The following is a 22,911-nucleotide window of genomic DNA, read 5'->3' as shown; positions in this document are numbered from 1 at the left end:
TCTGCTGAAACCTGTTCAGCATCACAGCACAAGCAAGACTCCACTGACAGATGGGTGGTGGCTGTGCATGAGGTGCATTGGCCGAGAAGTGAACTGGGTCTTTGCATAGAAGGAGAGAGTTCTACCACTGAATCACCAATGCCTCCCTATAGCAGTATAAGAGCATATATTTCCCTGTACTATCTCTAACACAGGTTATTATTATTTTCATCTTCTCCAAATTAATATAAAAAGTTACCTTCTGAGATTTCCAGGCATCATGGTGCTATAGATAGAAGCACCACGCCATCCCTCCAAAGCAAATATCTGAAAAACTAAGTCAAACAGAGACAAACTTTAATCCTGAAACCCTGAGCATCAAATGAAGAGATAAACAACTCAGCCAAGTACTGAATAGAATAAGAAACTGACACAGAACAGAGATTGAGGAGCAATACACACAGAGGTCCCCTATCAGCTAACACAGAATGGATCTTCCATCTTGGACTTCTATCGGAGATCAGTGAACAGGGGGTATGGAAAAGCAGCTGTACGGAGCTTCCAGCAGGAGACAGAACAACTGGTAACCAGTGATATATGCTTTTACACCCACCATCCTTCTTCACCCCCACTCAGCCTCCTCTGCTTTCTGCGGCCACAGTCTCTTGGCCAGGAAGCACCAGCTTCATGCTGGTGCCACTTAGATTCCACCCGCCCATACTGGTTGGCTCCCTGAGTGCCATTCGTTTGTTGTTGGTGTTGCTTTTTTTCCACTTCTTTTGATTTCTTCCATACCTCTAACCACCTCCCCCTACTTTCTCTCAAATACCTGGCCCTATGTGCCATCTTTGCTTCTTCCTGAAAGGCTGTGAAATGTCACTGAACTCTAGAACTGCTTCCCAGCCCATGCCGCCATGCTGGTGGGATCCCAGGGCTTTTTGTTTGTTTGTTTGTTTTGAATTGTTCTGTTTTTATTTGTTTGTTTTCTTTTCTCAGCTTGGGAGCCCCTTCTAGCCGGACAGTATTGCATGGCTTGGGAGCTACTCACTCAATCTGCACAGATGTGCAGTGGGATCCCTGGGGACATTTTTTTTTCTTTTTTTGTGTTGTTGGTTTTCTTTTCTTTTTTCTCAATTTCCTTTTTTGTCTTTCTTCATTTCTCAGTTTCTTGTCTCTCTAGACTTACCTTATCTTCCTGTCTCCTGAATACCTGGCACTGTGTGACACCTCTACACCTTCTAGCCAGGCTGTACTTCACTGCCTGGAGGCAACTTCCCCAGTCCTCAAAGCTGCCCCAGTGAGATCTCTGGGGGCTTTTCTTTTTTCTAATTTTTAAATATTCATTTTTTGTTTTACCTTTTTTCTTTCTTTTTTCCTATTCTCATTCTCTCATCTCTCCACTCCAGTGGTAAGTTCCCTTAGCACTCTTTTTTGTTTGTTTGTTTGTATATTTTTGGCTCCTGTTCCTCTCTCCTCTTTCCCATACCCATTTTAGCTCCACACATTACAATCTCCCCCCTCCTTCCTGCCTACCTGCACCATGTGCTGAACATCACACTCCCAAGCAGCACAGGCATGGCCTACCAGGATCTGCCCTGCACTGATTCCCAGCCTGTCCTGTCAGCACTAGTATGTGCCACAAACAACCCATCCCAGAAACTCCTCTTCAGCTGGACCTGCCCTGCTGTATCATACCTGAGAGACTGACTCTTCCCATTGGAGAAGGAGGTGAAAAGTATCATATCCACAGACAAGCAAACAATAAAGAACACACAGCCCACCTGCTCAGACATAACCAATTAAAACAAAAAAGCAAGATGAAACAATCAAATATACAATCAATAAATGAGGAAAATAACTACTAAATGTCCCGAAGACAGCAGACAATATCAAAACATATACAAAAACAGGACAGGATGGTTCCAGTAGGCATCCAAAATAAAACACAAGATGACTTTCCAGTAGAAGAAAAGGCACTAGAACTACCGGGTAGGGAATTCAAATCTTTAATATTCAGAGCTATCCAAGAGTTGAAGCAAAAAGCAGAAAAAATGAAGAAAAAATAGAAAAAATTCTTAGAAAAGGCAGACAAATTCATGGAAAATACAGACAAAAAAAGGAAGAATTCAGGAACAAAAGAAAAACAGGAGAGGACACAAATAATCCAAATAAGAAACGAAATGGGGGACATTACAACAGACCCAACTGAAATAAAAAGGATCATAACAGAGTATTATGAAAAACTGTACCCCAACAAATTTGAAAAACTAGAGGAAATGGATAAATTTCTAGAAACACACTACCAACTCAAACTACTACAAAGTGATGTTGAAAGTCTGAACAGACCCATAACAAGAGAAGAGATAGAAAAGGTAATTTAAAAAAAAAAACAAAAAACTCCCAACCAAAAAAAGCCCTGGCCCAGATGGCTTCACTGGAGAATTCTACCAAACATTCAGAGAAGAGCTTATACCAGTACTACTCAAACTATTTCAGAACATAGAAAAGGAAGCGACAGTTCTGAATTCATTCTATGAAGCCAGCATAACCCTGATGCCAAAACCAGGCAAAGATGCCACAAAAAAAGAAAATTATAGACCAATGTCTGTCACGAATATAAATGCAAACATTCTCAACAAAATTCCAGCCAGTAGAATTCAGAATCATATCAAAAAAATAATACACCAAGACCAAGTAGGATTCATACCAGGCATGCAAGGATGGTTCAACTTAGAAAATCAATCAAAGTACTCTACCACATAAATAAAAGGAAAGAAAAGAATCTTATGATCATCTCAATTGATGCAGAAAAGGCATTTGACAAAGTCCAACACCCATTCCTGATAAAAACTCTTAATAAAATAGGTATAGAAGGGAACTCTCTCAGCAAAGTAAAGGGCATCTGTGCAAGACCAACAGCCAACATCATTCTTAATGGGGAGAGGCTGAAAACATTCCCTTTGAGAAAAAGAAAAAGACAAGGATGGCCTTTATCACCACTCCTATTTAACATTGTGCTGGAAGTCCTAGCTAGAGCAATAAGGCAAGAAAAAGAAATAAAGGGCATCCAAACTGGCAACGAAGAAGTTAAACTGTCCCTGTTTGTGGATGATATTATACTATACATGGAAAACCCTAAAGACTCCATCAGAAAACTACTGGAACTAATAGAAAGATATAGCAGAGTAACAGGATACAAGATAAACATTCAAAAATCAGTTGGATTCCTATACACCAATAAAGAGAATGATGAAAAGGAAATCAGGAAACCAATACAATTATAAAAGCCCCTAAAAAATGAAATACTAGGAATAAATCTAACCAGGGATGTAAAAGACCTATACAATGAAAACTACAAAACACTACTGCAAGAAACCCAAAGGGATCTACATAAATGGAAACACATACCATGCTCATGGATAGGTAGACTCAACATTGTGAAAATGACAATTCTACCCAAAGCAATGTACAAATACAATGCAATCCCAATCTAAATACCAACATCATTCTTTCAAGAGATGGAAAAACTAATCATTAACTTTATATGGAAAAGGAAGAAGCCCTGAATAGGTAAAGCACTACTGAAGAGGAAGAATAAAGTAGGACGACTTGCACTACCTGACCTCAGTAGCTTCTATACAGCTATGGTGTCAAAACTGCCTGGTATTTGTACAATGACAGACACATTGACCAATGGAACAGAATTGAGAACCCAGATGTAAATCCATCCACCTACGGTCACCTGATCTTTGACAAGGGCCCAAAGTCCATCCAATAGGGAAAAGACAGTCTTTTTAACAAATGGTGTGGGAAAAACTGGATAGCCATCTGTAAAAAATGAAACAGGACCCGTACCTCACACCATATAAAAAAACTAAATCAAAATGGATCAAAGACCTAAATATAAAGACAAAAACTATAAAATTCATAGAAGAAAAAATAGGATAAATGCTACAGACCCTAATACAGGGCAGTAACAGGATACAAACCATAACCACAACAGACAAACTCCAGAAGATAAGGTAGATAACTAGGATCTTCTAAAAATTAAACACATATGCTCATCAAAAGACTTCACCAAAAGAGTAAAAATAGAACCTACAGACTGGGAAAAAATTTTTGGACATTACAAGTCAGACAAATGTCTAATCTCTAACATCTGCAAGAAAATCAACCATCTCTACAACAAAAAGACAAATAATCCAATTAAAAAATGAGCAAAGGAAATGAACAGACACTTCACCAAAGAAGACATTCAAGTGGCCAACAGACACATGAGGAAATGTCTGTAATCACTAGCCATTGGAGAAATGCAAATTAAAACCACAATGAGATACCATCTCACCCCAGCATTACTGGCACAAATGAAAAAAATTGGAAATAACAAATGTTGGAGAGGCTGTGGGGAGATTGGAACTCCTATACACTTGCGGTGGGAATGCAAAATGATACAATTTTGGAAAACCATATGGCGTGTCCTTAGAAAGCTAGAAATAGAAATATCATATAATTCAGCAATCCCACTCCTAGGAATATATCCTAGAGAAATAAGAGCCAACACACGAATAGACATATGCTCACCCATGTCATTGCAGCATTGTTCTCAATAGCAAAAAGATAGAAACAACCTAGATGCCCCTCAACAGATGAACAGATAAACTATGGTACATACACACAATGGAGTATTATGCAATGATAAAGAACAATGATGAATCTGTGAAGCATCTCATAGCATGGATGAAACTGGAGGACATTATGCTGAGTGAAATAAGTCAATCACAAAAGGACAAATATTGTATGAGACCTCTATAGTAAAAACTCATGAAAAAATTTACACATAAAAAGAAACAATCTTTTTTTTTTTTTTTTAACCCTCTAAATTCTCAACTTTTTTTTTTTTTGGTGAAAATACACATAGCCAAAGATACGTGATTTCAAAAATTTTTTTTACAGACACATTTAAGTGACATTGACTACGCTCTTCTAATTGTGCTGTTATTCTCACTTAAGATGAAGGCTTACAGGACAAAATAGTCTCCCATTTAACAGTTACTACAAATGTTGCCCTATGACAATGGTTAACAATCTCACAACACATCAACAATATCCTTACTCTACTTTGTGTTCCCTATCATCAGCTTCCTACTCCCCTTCTGCCTTCTGGGCCTTGTCACTGGACTCCTGTACCTCGTTACTCTCATGGTTTTACTGGGCTGTCCACTCGCAGGCTGAACAGTGAACCTCGAAGGTAACTTCACCACTGAGCTAAAAGGGTGTCTGGGGGCCATACTCTCGGGGTTTCTCCAGTCTCCTTTAGGCCAGTAAATCTGGTCTTTTTTTTTTTTTTTTTTTTTTTTTTTTTTGTGAGTTAGAATTATGCTCTACATCCTTCTCCAGCTCTGTCCAGAACCCTCTGTTGTGATCCTGGTCAGAGCAGTCAGTGGTGGTAGCCGGGCACCATCTAGCTGTACTGGACTCAGTCCGGTGAAGGTCTTGGTAGCTGTGGACAATTAGTCCTTTGGACTCATCTTTTCATTGCATCCTGTTCTCTTCGTTCTCCCTTGCTCCCGAAGAGATGAGACCAGTGGAGTATCTTAGATGGCCGCTCACAGGCTTTTAAGACCCCAGACACTACTCACCAAGGTAGAATGTAGAGCATTATCCAAAAGAAACAATCTTTGTTGGTTAAAAGGGAAGGGTTGGCGGGGAATACTAAATAGACAATAGATAAGTGGTGACTTTGGTGAAGCGTAGCACAGGATACAATACTGGGGAAGCCAGCACTGCTTGTACAAGGAAAGGTCATGGAGGCTCCATAGACACATCCAAACTCTCTGAGGGACTGAACTACTGGGTGGAGGGCAGTGGGGATCATGGTCTCAAGGAACATCTAGCTCAATTGGCATAACACAGTTTACAAAGAAAATGTTCTACATTCTACATTGTTGAGTAGCATCTGGGGTCTTAAAAGCCTGTGAGCAGCCATCTAAGATACTTCACTGGTCTCACCACTTCGGGAGCAAGGGAGAGTGAAGAAAACAAGATACAAGGGCAAGATTAGTCCAAAGGACTAATGGACCACAACTACCATGGCCTCCAGCAGACTGAGTCCAGCACAACTAGATGGTGCCCAGATAACACTACTGACTGCTCTAACCACGATCACAATAGAGGGTCCCTGATAGAGCTGGAGAAAAAAGTAGAACAAAATTCTTACTCACAAAAAAGACCAGATTTTCTGGCCTGACAGAGTGGAGAAACCCCGAGAGTATGGCCCCTGGACACCCTTTTAGCTCAATAATGAAGTCAACCCTGAGGCTCACCACTCAACCAAAGATTAGACAGCTGCATAAAACAAAATGAGACTAATGGTGCACAACAGTCCAGGGACAAGGACTAGAAGGCAGGAGGGGACAGGAAAGCTGGTAATAAGGAACCCAAGGTTGAGAAGGGACAGTGTCGACGTGTCATGGGGTTGTTAACCATTGTCATAAAACAATATGTGTACTCACTGTTTAATGAGAAACTATTTGTTCTGTAAACCTTCATCTGAAGTACAATTTAAAAAAAGAGAGAGAGAGAAGTGAGCAAACAGACAGGGGGACCTCCTGCCACCAAGAAAGAAGCACTGGGAGCAGAGTGCATCCTTTGAACCCAGGGTCCCTGCGCTGAGAAGCTCCTCCACCAGGGGGAGATTGATGATAATTGCCTTCCTCCAGAGCCAACAGAGACAGAAAGCATTCCCCTGGAGCTGGCACCCTGAATTCAGATTTTTAGCCTACTAGACTGTGAGGGAATAAATTTCTGTTTGTTGAAGCAAAAACAAAAAAAGTTACCTTTTACTTTTTAACCTAATTTTTTGTTAAGTAATGCACATGTAGTCTCTGTCAAGCTAGTAAGTCTGGTCTCTTTTGCGTGAATTTGAATTTTATTCTACATTTTTCTCCCACTCTGTCCGGGACCCTCTACTGTGATCCCTGTCAGAGCCGTCAGTGGTGGTAGCCAGGCACCATCTGGTTCTTCTGGGAGTAAATACAATTTTGAGACCAAAGTTATTATTAACTGTACAGCTGCTGCTATATAGATATACATTAATTTGTTAACTACTGTGGTGCAGTGCTGAAGAGCATGGCTATTAACCAAGAGGTCTGCAGTCCAAATCCACCAGCAGCTTCTTGGAGACCCTATGGGACAGTTCTACTCTGTTTTATAGTGTCGCTATGAGTTGGCACTGGCTCGACAGCAACAGGTTTGGTTTTTTGGTTTTTATTAGTCAAATAAGTTATTTTCAACCTTTGATGATTATAAATAAACCTACAATAAACATTCCTGTAAAATATATAATTACCTTCTTGTCCAATATTTTTGAAGATATATTCTATATGCAGAATTACTATGTGAAAGAATATGCACATTTTTAAGAATTCTGATCTGTGTTGCTAAATTAACTTCTACAAAGATAATACTAATTTACATTCTCATAGAGATGAAGAAAGAGCATTTGCACGGCCTCTCCTAGTAGGTTCTTATCAAGTTTTTTAAAAAAACTTAGTTTGATAAATGAAAAACAATAAAAAAAATCATTTTAATTGACTTTTCTTTCTGTCAATAGTTTTCATGTATTTATTTATCATTTGTGTTTCTCATTTATGATTTGGCTGTACATGGTCTTTGCCCATTTTTACTTTGAGATGTTTATCATTTTCTTACTGATAGGTAAGAGCTTTTTATATGGTACATATATGTGATTTTTTTAGTCATATATGTTGTAAATGTATTTCTTGATTTATCTTTTGCTTTTCAATTCTGTTTATGATGTTCACTACGTAGAAAAGTTTATAATTTATATCTTATAAGTTTATTTATCTTTCTTATTGATCTTTGTTTTTGGTGTTCACACTTATAAATGCCTTTTCCATCGTCAAGATTATTGAAATATACAAGCATATTTAAAAATTTTTCACTATTAGTTATGAATAATTTAAATATATGAAAAGTACAGAAACTAATGTAACAGCACTAGTATCAAGCAGATACTAATATTTTGTCACATGTTTCACTTCTCTCTTTTTCTACTGCCTCTCTCTTTATGTTATAGAGACAATTGAAATTCGATCTCATTATTTTCTCCTCTCTCTCTCTCCAAAAGTAATCATTATCTTGAAGGCAGCAGGCGTTATTACCATGTATGTTTTTGTACTTTTATGACATATATGTATAAGCAACCATGAGCAACATATACTTTTGCTTTGTGTGTTTTAAAAATTTACAAAAATGGCTTTCTAGTATATGCAAACTTTTGCAACTTGCTTTTTGTAAGTCCAAAATTGTGTTTTTAAGATTTGTTCATTTTGATCCATATAGCCTCAGATCTTCTATTTTTTGTTTTATCCTGTTACATTAGATAATTCTCCTTTTACTTACCCGCTTATCCATTTTCAGATGTCTTCACTTTTTCATAATGACGAATAGCACTATGATGAACTTCCTTGTGCATGTCTTCTTGTGAACATACAGGAGAGTTTCTCTAAATAACATGACTTTAATTTACTTTGTGGACTTCCAGGGCCGTACTACAGATTGTCAAAGTGGTTTCCAAAGTGACTGTACCAATTTACACTTCCACAAGTAGTACTTGAAAGTTCTTATTTTCCCCATACTCTTGCTAAAACCTGGTGTTCTCAGACATTAATTTTTACTTATCTGATGGGTGGCAAATTAAATCTTTTTTTTTTTAATATTATTTGTTTTTTTCTTGATTACTTTTGAGATGTTTATTGGTGACATGAGTTTTTTTTTTTTTACCCCCTGTATATTGCTTATTCATAGCCTTTGACCATTTAGAACTCATTTCCAACACCAACCAGAAATATGATTTATCTAGAAATAAACTTAATATGTGCAAACTTATATGGAGATGTATAACTTTATTGAAAGATACGAAAGAAGTATACAAATAAAAGGAGACATACACATTGATCATAATTAGAAAGAATCCATATAATAAAAATGTACTTTCTCCCCTAATCATTCAGAATTGAATGTATTCTCAATCAGTATTCCAACAGGTATTTTTGAGGAACTTTACAGACTGGTTCTAAAATTTTATGGATGAGCAAAGGCCCCAGAAGAGCATAGATATCCCTGAAGAGAAGAATAAGCCAGAGAGAAGTCTCCTCCTAGATATCAAAAGTCATTTAAAGCTGCAGTATTTAATACTAAATAGGCAATAGATAAGTGATATCTTTGGTGAGGGGTGAGACAGTACACAATACGGTGGAAACCAGCACAACTTGTATAAGCAAAGGTCAAGGAAGCTCCATAGACACATCCAAACTACGTGAGGGACTGAACTGCTGCGCAGAGAGCTGTGGGGACCATGGTCTCAGGGAACATCTGGCTCAATTGGCATAACACAGTTTATAAAATAGACAATGTTCTACATTCTATCTTGGTGAATAGAGGCTGGAGTCTTAAAAGCCTGTGAGCAGACATCTAAGATACTCCACTGGTCTCACTCCTTCGGGAGCAAGGGAGAATGAGGATACAAGGAAAAGATTAGTCCAAAGGACTAATGGATCACAGCTACAAAGGCCTCCACCAGACTGAGTCCAGTACAGCTAGATGGTGCCCGGCTACCACCACTGACTGCTCTGACCAGGATCACAACAGAGGGTTCTGGACAGAGCTGGAGAAGGATGTAGAACAAAATTCTAACACACACAAAAAAGACAAGACTCACTGGCCTGAAAGAGACTGGAGAAATCCTGAGAGTATGGCCCCCAGACACCCTTTTAGCTCAGTGGTGAAGTCACTTCCGACGTTTACTGTTCAGCCGTGGATTTGACAGCCCCATAAAACAAAACGGGACCAATGAGGCACAGCAGTCCAGGGGCAAGGACTAGAAGGCAGAAGGGGACAGGAAAGCTGGTGATAGGGAACCCAAGGTTGAGTAAGGACAGTGTTGACATGTAGTGGGGTGGTTATCCACTGTCATGGGGCAACGTGTACTAACTGTTTAATGAGAAACTATTTTGTTCTGTAAACCTTCATCTAAAGTGAGAATAGCAGCACTACTGGAAGAACATAATTGATGTCACTGAACTGTGCATGTAGAAATTTTTGAAATGGTGTATCTTTGGCTACGTATATTTTTACCAGAAAAAAAAAAGGTTGAGAAAAGAGAGGGTTGACATGTTGTGGGGTTGTTAACCAATGTCATAAAACAATATGTGAACTGACTGTTTAATGAGAAAGTATTTGTTCTGTAAACCTTCACCTGAAGTACAATAAAAAAAATGCAAAAAATAAAAAACTGCAGTATTTAAGAGTGGTATTGGCAACAGAAAGGGGCAAACGGTTGCGCGTTCAACTGCGAAGATTGGTGGTTCAAACCCATCTAGTGGCTTTGTGGGAGAAGACCTGGAGATCTGCTTCCATAAATATTACAGCAAAGAAAACCCTATGGGGCAGTTCTACTTTGTCATATGGGTCACTAAGAATTGGATCCACTCAATGGCATCCAACAACAAACAACATTGGCAATGGCGTATATAAATAGATCAGAGGCCCTGCACAGACCCTGGAGAGCATTGCTGGTCACCAGGGAAATGATGAGCCATTCAATAAATGATGCTGGGGCAACTGGTTTTCCATATGGAAACATCATGAAACTGAATGCTTACCTTACAATCATCTGCAATTAGCTATTCCAAATTGATTAAAGATTTAAACATGAAAAGCAAAAAAAAAAAACTTTTAGCAAAAAAGTAGAGTATCTTTAGAATCTCATCAAAAGGAAGAATTTCTTAAATAATACACACATACACACATACACACAAAATGCAAATCATAATAACGAATTGATGAATACATCTACATTAACATTAAACTTTCTGTTCTTCAAAAAGACACCATAAAAAATGTGAAAACACAAGCCACACCCTGGGAGAAGATACAGTAAAACCCACGAAAGCCAGAACCTGTGTAAGGTAGAAGCTTGTCAGAGAAAGAAAACTCAAATACTTTCCACTAATAGACAGCAATGAATGGGAATTCTAGAACACTTAATTGTGCTCATGAGGAACCTGTACATAGATCAAGAGGCAGTTGTTCGGACAGAACAAGGGGATACTGTGTGGTTTAAAGTCAGGAAAGGTATGCATCAGGGTTGCATTCTTTCACCATACCTATTCAATCTGTATGCTGAGCAAATAATCCGAGAAGCTGGACTATACAAAGAAGAACGGGGCATCAGGATTGGAGGAAGACTCATTAACAACCTGCAGATGCAGATGACACAACCTTGCATGCAGAAAGTGAAGAGGACTTGAAGCACTTACTGATGAAGATCAAAGACTACAGTCTTCAGTATGGATTACACCTCAACATAAAGAAAACAAAAATCTTCACAACTGGACCATTAAGTAACATCATGATAAATGGAGAAAAGATTGAAGTTGTCCAGGATTTCATTTTACTTGGATTCACAATCAACACCCACGGAAGCAGCAGTCAAGAAATCAGACGACATATTGCATTGGGCAAATCTGCTGCAAACGATTTGAAAAGCAAAGATACCACCTTGCAGACTAAGGTGCGCCTGACCCAAGCCATGGTATTTTCAATCATACCATAGCATGTGAAAGCTAGACAATGAATAAGGAAGAATTGATGCCTTTGAATTGTGGTGTTGGTGAAGAATATACCATAGACTGTCAAAAGAACAAACAAATCTGTCTTGGAAGAAGTACAGCCAGAATGCTCCTTAGAAGCAGAGATGACAAGACTTCGTCTCACATACTTTGGATATGTTATCAGGAGAGACCAGTCCCGGGAGAAGGATATCATGCTTGGTAAAGTGAAGGGTCGGTGAAAAAGAGGAAGATTCTCAACTAGATGGATTGACACCGTGGCTGCAACAATGGGCTCAAACATAGTAATGATCATGTTGATGGTGCAGGACTGGGCAGTGTTTCATTCTGTTGTACATTTGTACATAAGATTGCTATGAGTCAGAACTGACTCGATGGCACCTAACATATGTTGTTGTTAGGTGCCATCGAGTCGGTTCTGACTCATAGCTACCCCAAGTACAACATAATGAAACACTGCTCATCCTCACGATCATTGCTATCTATGTTTGGGCTCTTGGTTGTGGTCACTATATATGTATATACATATACGTATGTATATATATATATATATGTATGTATGTATGTTGTGGCTAGACGCCTTCCAGTTGAATACAATTCATAGTGACCCCATGTGACAGGGTAGAACTGCCCCATAGGGTTTTCTAGTTGGCATGGTGGTTAACCTAAGTGGTTGGCTGCTAACCTAAAGGTTGGCATTTCGAACCCACTGGTTGCTCCGTGGGAGAAAGATGTGGCAGTCTGCTTCCATAAAGATTACAGCCTTGGAAACCCTATGGGGCAGTTCTACTCTGTTGTATACAGTCGCTATGAGTCAGAATCAACTCGATGGCACCAGGTTTTCAAAATCTTTACAGAAGCACTTTGCCAGGTCTTTCTCCTCAAAACCGCTGGGTGATTTCGAACATCCAACCTTTCGATCAGCAGTCAAGCGCTTAACCATTGTGTCACCAGGGTACACACACACACACACACACACACACACATGCACACGTTTATGTGTAGGAGTCCTTGGGTGGTGCAAATGTGCTTGACTACTAACCACCCAGAGGTGCTTCAAAAGACAGGCCTGGTGATAGACTTAAGAAAGGTCACAGCCTTGAAAATCCTATGAAGCACAGTTCTACTCTGCACACATGGGGTCACCATGAGTCAGAAGCAACTCAGAAGCAACTAATAACAGCGTATGTGTATGTGCTTTTACATGAATGTAGTTGAATTCTGTTGAATTTCTTTTAAACCACTTATCAGGACAGTCAACAATTAGTTCTCTACTTTGATTTACTGATAAATTGACTTAGTGACAAAATGCACTAATATGTTTCTTAACGTTTAACTTCTCTTTCATTATTGAATGAATGCTACTCAGTGACAATATATTATTTAATATATTAAACATTGGATTCAAATTGTTTGTTTCATTAAAAGTATTTTTGCTTTATAAGTCAAATGTATTTGTAGTTTGTGTATGTAACAACCTACTTTTTAATAAAATTTGAAACTTTATATGAAAGTAACATGCTCATTATAGAAAAAAATTCAAATATAGAAAATTATAATGAAAAAAATCTCATAATCTCAACATTCAGAGGCAAGTACTGTTAACATTTTGGTGTATTTCTTCTTAGTATTTCTTGAAGAGAGATACATATGTTTAAAATTTTTACAAAGCTGGAATTAGTGTTGAATATATGGTTTAAAATTTAGTCTTTGGAGTGAGACAGCTTTGGATTCAAATCTTGAGTTTACAACTTATAAACTTCGTCACATTTGTCAACTTCCTTAATCTCTTTAAGTGTCATTTTTCCCAGTTGGTGAAATTGAAATAATAATAACTACTTTGCAGGGTTGTTGAGAGAATTAGGAAATATAAGTGCTTGACATGGTATCTGGAAAACAGAATTTTAAATAAGAACTAATATTTTACTGGAGTTCCTGCGTGGTGCAAATAGTAACATACGCAGCTACTAGCTGAAAGCCTCAGAGTGTGTTGTTGGCATAAGGCGAGCGAAAGGTTCATGGTTCGAGTTCACCCAGAGACATCTTGGAAAAAAGACCTAGTGACTACTTCTGACAGTTCGGCCATTCAAAATTTTATGGAGCACTGTTCTACACTGACACACATGGGGTTGCCATGAGGTGGAATTGACTTGAAGGCAGTTGGTGGCTTTTTTTAAAATTTTATTGCTATACTGTCGAGCCCCTGGGCAGTGCAAACAGTTAACGTGCTCAGCTGCTAACCAAAAAGTTGGAGGTTTGAGTCCACCCAGAGATGCCTTGTAAGAAAGGCCTGGTGATCTACTTCTGAAAAATCAGCCAATGAAAAACCCTATGGAGCACGCTTCTACTCTGACACACATGGAGTCGCCATGAGTTGGAATCGACTGGTTTTAGTATACACTTTTGTATTCCTCTTATCACATAATATCATGTTTTTTTCTGTAATTCAAACTTATAATAAACACAATTTTTATAATTTCTCCTACTATGTAAATATATATGTGTATGTACACCTATACACACATATTTATGTGTACATGTGTATATGTATATAAGTATATAAAAAGCTTTAATTAATATTTGTGTATAAATTGTTGCCCACATTTCTGATTTTTTCCTTCATTGTTTAGACTTTCAGAAGGAAAATTGCTTTGGAGCAATACTTTGGAACTGTCTCAGGATCCTGATAAAACAGAAAAAAAAAAAACCCAAACCCATTGCTGTCCAGTCAATTCTGACTCATAGCAACCCTATGGGACAGAGTAGAACTGCCCCATAGGGTTTCCAAGGAGCGGCTGGTGGATTCAAACTGCCGACCTTTTGGTTAGCAGCCAAATGCTTAACCACTTAGCCACTGGGGCTCCAGGATCCTGATACAGACTGTGAAATTGCTCTCCAAAAAAGGTTGTGACAGTGTAGGCTCCCAGCAACTGCATAGGAGAGTGAGCACCACGTTATTGCCATGTTGTCTTCTAACAGCACCCAGAGGTGTCCAGACCCGTCCAATTCCTCCCTATAAAGAATTCATCGTCTCCTCTACCACTACTTTTGAGTACATACTTTGCCAGGTTGTGAGGTAGATGTTGGAGATACTGTGGGAAGCGAGACAGACCAGGTTCCCACTCCATGACGTGCCCATTCTAGTTGACCCAGAGGACAGTGAAGGGGAGACAGATGGTAAACAAGCAAAATAAATGACTGATAACTTCCCATAGAGGTAAGTGCTGTGAAGAAAATAAAACAGGATGATGTGATAAGATTACTGCAGAGGCACTATGCTATTCAGATGATGAAGAAAGATCTCTCCGAGGGAGGAAATTTAAGTTAAGATTCGAATGACAAGAAGGAGACAGCTTTGCAAAGGTCTGGAAGGGCAGAGGAGAAGAACAACAGGATGGAACGCTCAAAGGAGGGAATGTGTTGGCGTATTCCAGTGTGCCTGGAGCACAGCGAGCCACAGAGGGTGGGAGCAGTTCAGGACAATGAGATCGGCAGGGGAATGAGCTTGGATTTCTTTGAACATGCAATGTTAAACCATTAGAAGGTTTGAAATAAGGGCTGACTTACTGTTTAAAAAGTTCCCTCTCGCTGCTGTGCAGAGAAGAGATTGTAGGGTGCAAGTCTGGAAGCAAGGAGACTTGTTCGGAGGCTGCTGCAGCGGATGAGGTGACAGATCATTGTGGCTAGAATGAGGGTGCTGTCAGTGGAAATGTGACAAGCAGATGGAAAGGGTGAGATGTCAACAGCAACATGACAAAGATATTCAAATATGAGAGGGGCTGTCTTGTGGAGGGGAAAGAGATGCCCCTAAAACTCTCCTGAAGAGTTAGAATCTTCTGTTACTTCTTTACCCTGCGTGGGGTACCTTGGTTCAGTATTAGAACCCAAAATCCAGTGGGATGTGACAGATAAGATTTTAAAAAGTTGAGTGCACAGAATAAACTAATATGAAAGTGAGTACAGGTAGTCTCTGACATACGATGTATTCAAGTTACAATGAACCACACTTACGACTGTTTTTTTTTTTTTTGTACATCTTATCGTTAGTAATATACACTATGTACAACGTTGCTTTGTGTAATTTGCTGATGTCATCATATCTGTAAATTTCTATGTAAAATTTTGAACCATCAAAGACAAATAAAGATACTGATAATAAAAGGCAATAATAATGAAAACTGAAATAAAAAAAGGTATTCAATTTATGTTGGAACCAATTTAGGATGGAGTCTTCGGAACAGAACCCGTGGTGAGTCAGGGGCCACCTGTACTCAATCTGGGAAACCTGGCCTCTGGTAGGAGCAGCCGCTGTCTAAACAGCAGTTGAGCTGTCGTCTTGCCTTAGTTGGAGACTGGATTTGAAAGCTAGTCTCTGCCTTGTGGATAAAGGACTTCTAATGCCTGTTGAAACCAAAGGTTTACACAGTGCAGGGCAGCCAGCTCACCTGGGAAGTAGGACAATTGGGTTCTATACCTGATTCAACAATCAACTGGCTGTGTGCCCTGAGCATTCCGTTGCCATATCCTAACCTCGGCTACCTCTTCTGTAAAGTGACTTTTGAGAGGTGCGAATCTATTGCAGAGGACCGTTGTAGTTCAGTGGTAGAATTCTCACCTTTCATGCAAGAGACTAGGGTTTGATTCCTGACCAGTGCACCTCATGCATAGCCACAAGTCATCTGTCAGTGGAGACTTGAGTGTTGCTGGGATGCTGAACAGGTATCAGCAGTTTCAAGACTAAAACAGTTTAGGAAGAAAGGCCTACAATTTACTTCTGAAAGTTAGCCAATGAAAACCCTATGGATTACAACAATCCCATCCTGTTGTACGTAGGGTCATCATGAATTGGGGGCCAACTCAATGGCAGCTAACAACAATAAAGCTTCACTCAATGACAGTCCATCTAAGTGAGACCTCACTAGCATATCTTTCTAATTAGTCCTTCTGAAGCTCAACTCTCCCACCTTAGTGGACATAAGGCTAGGATGCCATCAATGCTACAAGGAAAACATACTTTTCTGGCTTTACAGGTCTGAGAGGTGACCCTCGACTCAAGTTCAAATTGTTGGGGCGTGGGAAATAAGATCCCTCCACATGATGGGACCAAGAGTTCGACTGTAGAACTGGGAGCTGTAGCACAGGCAGGGTGGACCTAATGATCCCAATTCCTGTGCAAGTGGAGGTTGCTGACTAGAAATTATCTGAGACTCTAACAGATTCTTGGACTCCCTATATGATACAGAAAGTCTGAGGTGGGGTCTGGAATCTATATTTTTTAACCTCCATACCTCAGGTGATTCTGATGCACAGCCAGGGCTGGAACAGAGGGCCTTTCTAACCCTGGGGCTGTCCTGCTGCATAGGTATATTTTCCAGTGAACCTGGGGTTCACTGAGGTGAAACTGCCAGGAGCCTCAGGTGGCTGCTCTAGCCCAGAGGTGGAAGAGTGTAGTGTTCCAGGGGTGGGTGGGTGGAGAAGACTCATAAGGCAGCTGTGGCTGGGAACTCCACCTCTGCATAGGGTCGCTTCCCCAGGAGAGCACAGTGCTCAGTAACGGTCGTCATCTCTGCTCTCACGAGGCTTGTGAAACCTAGGTTGGCCTGCTGGGCTTCAGACATCCTGAGGGAGGTTGTTGTGGGGCTTTTCCTATAGCCCCAAGGCAGCCTTGTTCTCATGTTTAGTTTAGTGTTCTTCTGCTTATGACTATGCTTTACAGTGAGACTAAGAAATGAATTCATCCTTCTCAAAAGAACAAAGGGGTTTTCCCAAATTTATCTGGTTAGTAGTTGAGCACACCATGGGCAGACCATAGCCCTATTTATTTAGCTATGTTTTTCAGCTAAATTGGAATGACCGTTTGACTCAGCAATAGGCAGCATGGGGTCAAGGTCACTGAGGACAAAGAACTTGTCCAGACCCTATTCATTCAAAAATCAATATTGTCCTAAAGTCATTTCCTGAGTAACTGAAACAAAATGGTCCTTAGCACCAGAAGAGAAAAAGCTAGACACCTCGGGAGACCCTGTGTCATTACAGGTTTTATTGAGTTCAAATGATTAAAATCCCATACCCACTGTTACCTATAAAAAGCTCCAATCAAATCTTTCCCTCACAAAAGACAGGCCAATAAATTGAAAATCTTTCAAGGTATAGACTTCTCCAAATTCTGGTAAACTCTGATCTCCAGCTTGGCCAAGTACTAGGCTGCTCTGGTTACTCAGTCTCTTCCATATAGAATGTGCATACATAGTACATAATACATGGTCATACAATTGGCCACATTTAAATAACGTGGAGTTGAAAAATATGCCCTCAACCTGTTCTGAGCTCATCTTAACTCTTTTTCATTATTCAGAAAGCACATTCGGATCTTGTAATGCATTAAGGACCTCACTTGGCTCATTCAGTACCAATTTAGTACCTGTGGTACAACCAGGGCAAGCCACTTCACCTCATTGCTTTTGTCTCCTCTTCCCTACAGTGAGGGCATTGGATGGGTGAACTCCCATTTGCCCTCAGCCCTAACATTTGGTGGGTCCATGATTTTACTGCAGATTTATGGAGGTTTGAGGAACAGCCATGTCTAGGTGGTAACTGTGGCTCTGCTCAGAGCTGCCAAGAATGAGGACAGACCAGGGAGATGGCCCAGCTCCTGCACTCTGATGGCTTAGAGGAGCCCAAGGTGATACTATGGAGCAACTTCTTATGAAATTCCCATTAGGAATGATTCTTTGGTTTCTCTTTCCTCTCAACTCCCTCTCTTCCTTCATCATGATTCATGAATAACCACAAAATTCACTCCTACTACCTCAGCCATGTTCCTCTGACTTTGCTACCTCCACCTACCCATCTACTGACACCCACTTTAAGATTCTTGGGGGGCAGGGTCACAGCTCCTGAGCCAACCACACACTGTGGTCAATCACTCTGAGCACTCGCACTCGGGCAAACTCAGCACCTGGACAAGTCCTGAGGCCTAGATGTGCTCTATTGCAGTTCAGTGCCAGAGACCTAATTCTGGCAATTGGGTATACAGGTGAGAGATCAGGTAAAGTGACAAAATAATGAAAATAAATATTTTATCAAGGGCAAAAAAATTTTCAAGAGAACCTTTCTTCAGCCTTTGTTGAATAAATAATTATTTTTCTTAAAAAAGTAGTTATGTTATATTGCCTAGAATACCTTGAAAGTAAATAATCTGGACTCATCTATTGTAAGATAAGGCAAATGTAAAAAACCCAAAAATGCTTTTAGGAAAGTAAGTTCCTGAATCATTTTGTATTAAGTTGTTGTTGTTAGGTGCTATTGAGCTGTCTCCAACTCATAGTGACCTTAAGTATAACAGAATGAAATAATTGCCTGGTCCTACACCATCCTTACACTCTTTGCTATGTTTGATCCCATTGTTGCAGTTACTTATATTAAGTTGAAACAATATTTAAATTAATACATGGCACATAGTAAGCACTCAATATCTTTTAGTTATTATTATTATAGCATGGCACAATAATATAGTATGACTTTGAGCCATAAAGAAACAATTATACAAAAATAACAATCCATCTATATGCTGCCCACAAGAGACACACCTTAGACTTAAAGACACAAAAACTCAAAGAATGGGAAAAAAATATATCAAGCAAACAACACTCAAAAAAGAGCAAGAGTGGCAATATTAATCTCTGACAAAATAGACTTTAAAGTAAAATCCACCACAAAGGATAAGGAAGGACACTATATAATTATTGAAGGGTCAACACACTAGGAGGACATAATTATAATAAATATTTACACACCCAAAGACAGGGCTCCAAAATACATAAAACAAACTCTAACAGCATTGAAAAGAGAGATAGACAGCTCCACATTAATAGTAGCAGACTTCAACACACCACTTTCAGTGAAGGACAGAACATCCAGAAAGAAGCTCAATAAAGACACAGAAGATCTAAATGCTACAATCAAACAATTTGAACTCTTGGACATATACCGAACACTCCACCCAACGGCAGCCAAGTATATTTTCTTTTCAAACACACATGGGACACTCTCCAAAATAGAGCACATATTGTGCCATAAAGGAAGTCTTAACAGAATCCAAAACAATGAAATATTACAAAGCATCTTTCCTGACAGTAAAGCCATAAAAGTAGAAACCAATAACAAAAAAAGCAAGGAAAAAAATGAAACACATGAAAACTGAACAACACCTTGCTTAAAAACTACTGGGTTACAGGAGAAATTAAGGATGGAAGAAAGAAATTCATAGAATTAAATGAGAATGAAAACACATCCTACCAGAATCTTTGGGACACAGCAAAAGCAATGTTAAGAGGTCAGTTTAAAGCAATAAATGTACACATCCAAAAAAAAGAAAAGGCCAAAATCAAAACGTTTACCCTACAACTGGAACAAGTAGAAAGAGAGCAACAAAAGAAGCCCTCAGGAGCCGGGAAAAGGAAATAATAAGAATTACAGCAGAATTAAATGAAATAGAGAATAGAAAAACAACTGAAAGAGTTAACAAGACCAAAACCTGGTTCTTTGAAAAGATCAGCAATATTGATAAACCACTGGCCAAACTGTCAAAAGAAACACAGAAGATGAAGCAAATAAACTGTATAAGAAATGAGAAGGGTGATATCACAACAGACACAACTAAAATTAAAAGATTCATAAGAGAATACTATGAAAAATTGTACTCTAACAAATTGGAAAACCTAGACGAGATGGACAAATTTCTAGAAACTCACTACCTACTTAATCTAACACAAACAGAAGTAGAATAACTAAATAAACCCATAACAAAAGAAAAGATTGAACAGGTAATTAAAAACTCCCAACAACAACAAAAAAACCCTGGCACTGATAGTTTCACTGGAGAACTCTACCAAACTTTCAGAGAAGAGTTAATACCACTACTACTAAAGGTATTTCAGGGCATAGAAAAGGATGGAATACTCCCAAACTCATTCTATGAAGCCAGCATAACCCTGATACCAAAACCAGGTAAAGACACCACACAAAAAGAAAATTACAGAACAATATCCCTCATGAACATTTACAAAAAAAATCCTCAACAAAATTCTAGCCAATAGAATTCAGCAACATATCAAAAAAATAATTCACCATGGTCAAATAGGATTTATACCAGGTATGCAGGGATGGTTCAACATTAGAAAAACAATCAATGTAATCCATCACATTAATAAAACCAAAGATAAGAACCATATGATCTTATCAATTGATGCAGAAAAGGCATTTGACAAAGTCCAACACCCATTCACAAAAAAAACTCTCAACAAAATAGGAATAGAAGGGAAATTCCTCAGCATAATTAAGGACATTTATTCAAAGCCAACAGCTAACATCATCCTAAATGGAGAGAGTTTGAAAGCATTCCCCTTGAACACAGGAACCAGACAAGGATGCCCTTCATCACCACTCTTATTAAACATTATGCTGGAGGTCCTAGATAGAGCAATTAGGCTAGAAAAAGAAAGAAAGGACATCAAAATTGGTGGGGAAGAAGTCAAAGTATCTCTATTTGCAGATGATATGATCTTATACACAGAAAACCCCAAAGGAAACTACTGGAACTAATAAAAGATTTCAGCAAAGTTTCAGGATACGAGATAAACATACAAAAATTCTTTGGATTCCTCTACACCAACAAACAGAACTTCAAAGAGGAAATCACCAAATCAATACCATTTACAATAGCCCCCAAGAAGATAAAATACTTGGGAATAAATCTAACCAGAGATGTAAAAGACCTATACCATGAAAACTACAAGGCACGACTGCAAGAAACCGAAAGAGGCCTGCATAAGTGGAAAAACGTACCTTGCTCATGGATAAGAAGACTCAATATTGTGAAAATGTTAGTTTTACCCAAAGTTCCAAATTCCAATGGCATTTTTTAATGAGATGGAGAAACAAATCACCAACTTCATTTGGAAAGGGAAGAGGCCTCAGATAAGTAAAGCATTACTCAGGAAGGAGAACAAAGTCAAAGGCCTCACACTACCTGATTTTAGAACTGATTATATTGCCACAATAGTCAAAACAGCCTGGAACTGGTACAACAACAGATACATAGACTAATGGAACAGAATTGAGAATCTAGACATAAATTCATCCACCTATGAGCAGCTGATATTTGACAAAGATCCAAAATCCATTAATTGGGGAAAAGACAATCTCTTTAACATGGTGCTGGCTTAACTGGATATCCATCTGCAAAAAACTGGAACAAGACCCATACTTACACCATGCACAAAAACTAACTCAAAATGGATCAAAGACCTAAATATAAAATCAAAAATGATAAAGATCATGGAAGAAACAATAGGGACAACGCTAGGAGCCCTAATACATGGCATAAACACAATATGGACCATAAGTAACAATGCACAAACACCAGAAGAGAAACTGGGAGCTCCTAAAAATCAAACACTTATGCGCATCAAAAGTCTTCACCAAAAGAGTAAAAAGACAACCTACAGACTGGGAAAAAATTTTTGGCTATGACAAATCTGATCAGCATCTAATCTCTAAAATCTCCAACATACCGCAAAACTTCAACAACAACAAAATAACGCAATTAAAAAATGGGCAAAAGATAAGAATAGGCACTTCACCAAAGAAGATATTCAGGTGGCTAACAGACACATGAATAAATGCTCATGATCACTAGCCATTAGAGAAATGCAAATCAAAACTACAATGAGATACCATCTAACTCCAACAGAGCCAGCATTAATCCAAAAAACACAAAATAGTAAATGTTGGACAGGTTGTGGACAGACTGGGACACTTTTACACTGCTGGTGGGAATGTAAAATCATGCAACCAGTTTGGAAATTGATTTGGCGCTTGCTTAGAAAGCTAGAAATAAAAGTACCATACGATCCAGCAATCCTGCTTCTTGGAATATATCCTAGAGAAATAAGATCCCTCACAAGAATAGATACATGCACACCAATGTTCATTGCAGCACTATTCACAATAACAAAAAGATGGAACAACCTAGGTGCCCATCAACGGAAGAATGGTTAAACAAATTATGGTATATTCACACAATGGAATACTATGCAACTATAAAGAACAATGATGAATCCGTGAAACATAACATGGAGGAATCTGGAAGGCATTATGCAGAGTGAATTTAGTCAGTCAGAAAAGGACAAATATTGTATAAGACCACTATTATAAGAACTCAAGAAAAGGTTTAAACACAGAAGAAAACATTCTTTGATGCTTATGGGGGGGGGGG

The 22,911-nt window shown here is 38.9% G+C and overlaps 1 protein-coding gene across 7 annotated transcripts in view; it reads right to left on the bottom strand.

The window, feature by feature from the left end:
• The window catches only part of BLK (BLK proto-oncogene, Src family tyrosine kinase), a 121,030-nt gene that overhangs the window by 59,626 nt on the left and 38,493 nt on the right, over window positions 1-22,911 (bottom strand). For 3 of the 7 annotated variants that reach the window (XM_023736751.1, XM_023736755.1, XM_023736752.1), the window contains exon 2: window positions 15,201-15,330. The exons of 2 other annotated variants lie outside the window; for them this stretch is intronic. Coding sequence is in view for 1 of the 5 variants with exons in the window: in XM_023736750.1 (XP_023592518.1) it covers window positions 239-261 (23 nt within the window). In the remaining 4 variants the exon portion in view is untranslated. Of the gene's footprint in view, window positions 1-238; window positions 315-15,200; window positions 15,331-22,911 lie in introns of all 7 variants that reach the window. 2 more of the 7 variants (XM_023736750.1, XM_023736754.1) reach the window with 1 other exon arrangement.

This window comes from Trichechus manatus, unplaced genomic scaffold (assembly GCF_000243295.1).
Source record: "Trichechus manatus latirostris isolate Lorelei unplaced genomic scaffold, TriManLat1.0 scaffold00091, whole genome shotgun sequence".
NCBI classification, from domain to species: Eukaryota; Metazoa; Chordata; class Mammalia; order Sirenia; family Trichechidae; genus Trichechus; species Trichechus manatus.
Note: the sequence above shows the minus strand (reverse complement) of the source record. Positions and strands in the feature narration are given on the sequence as shown.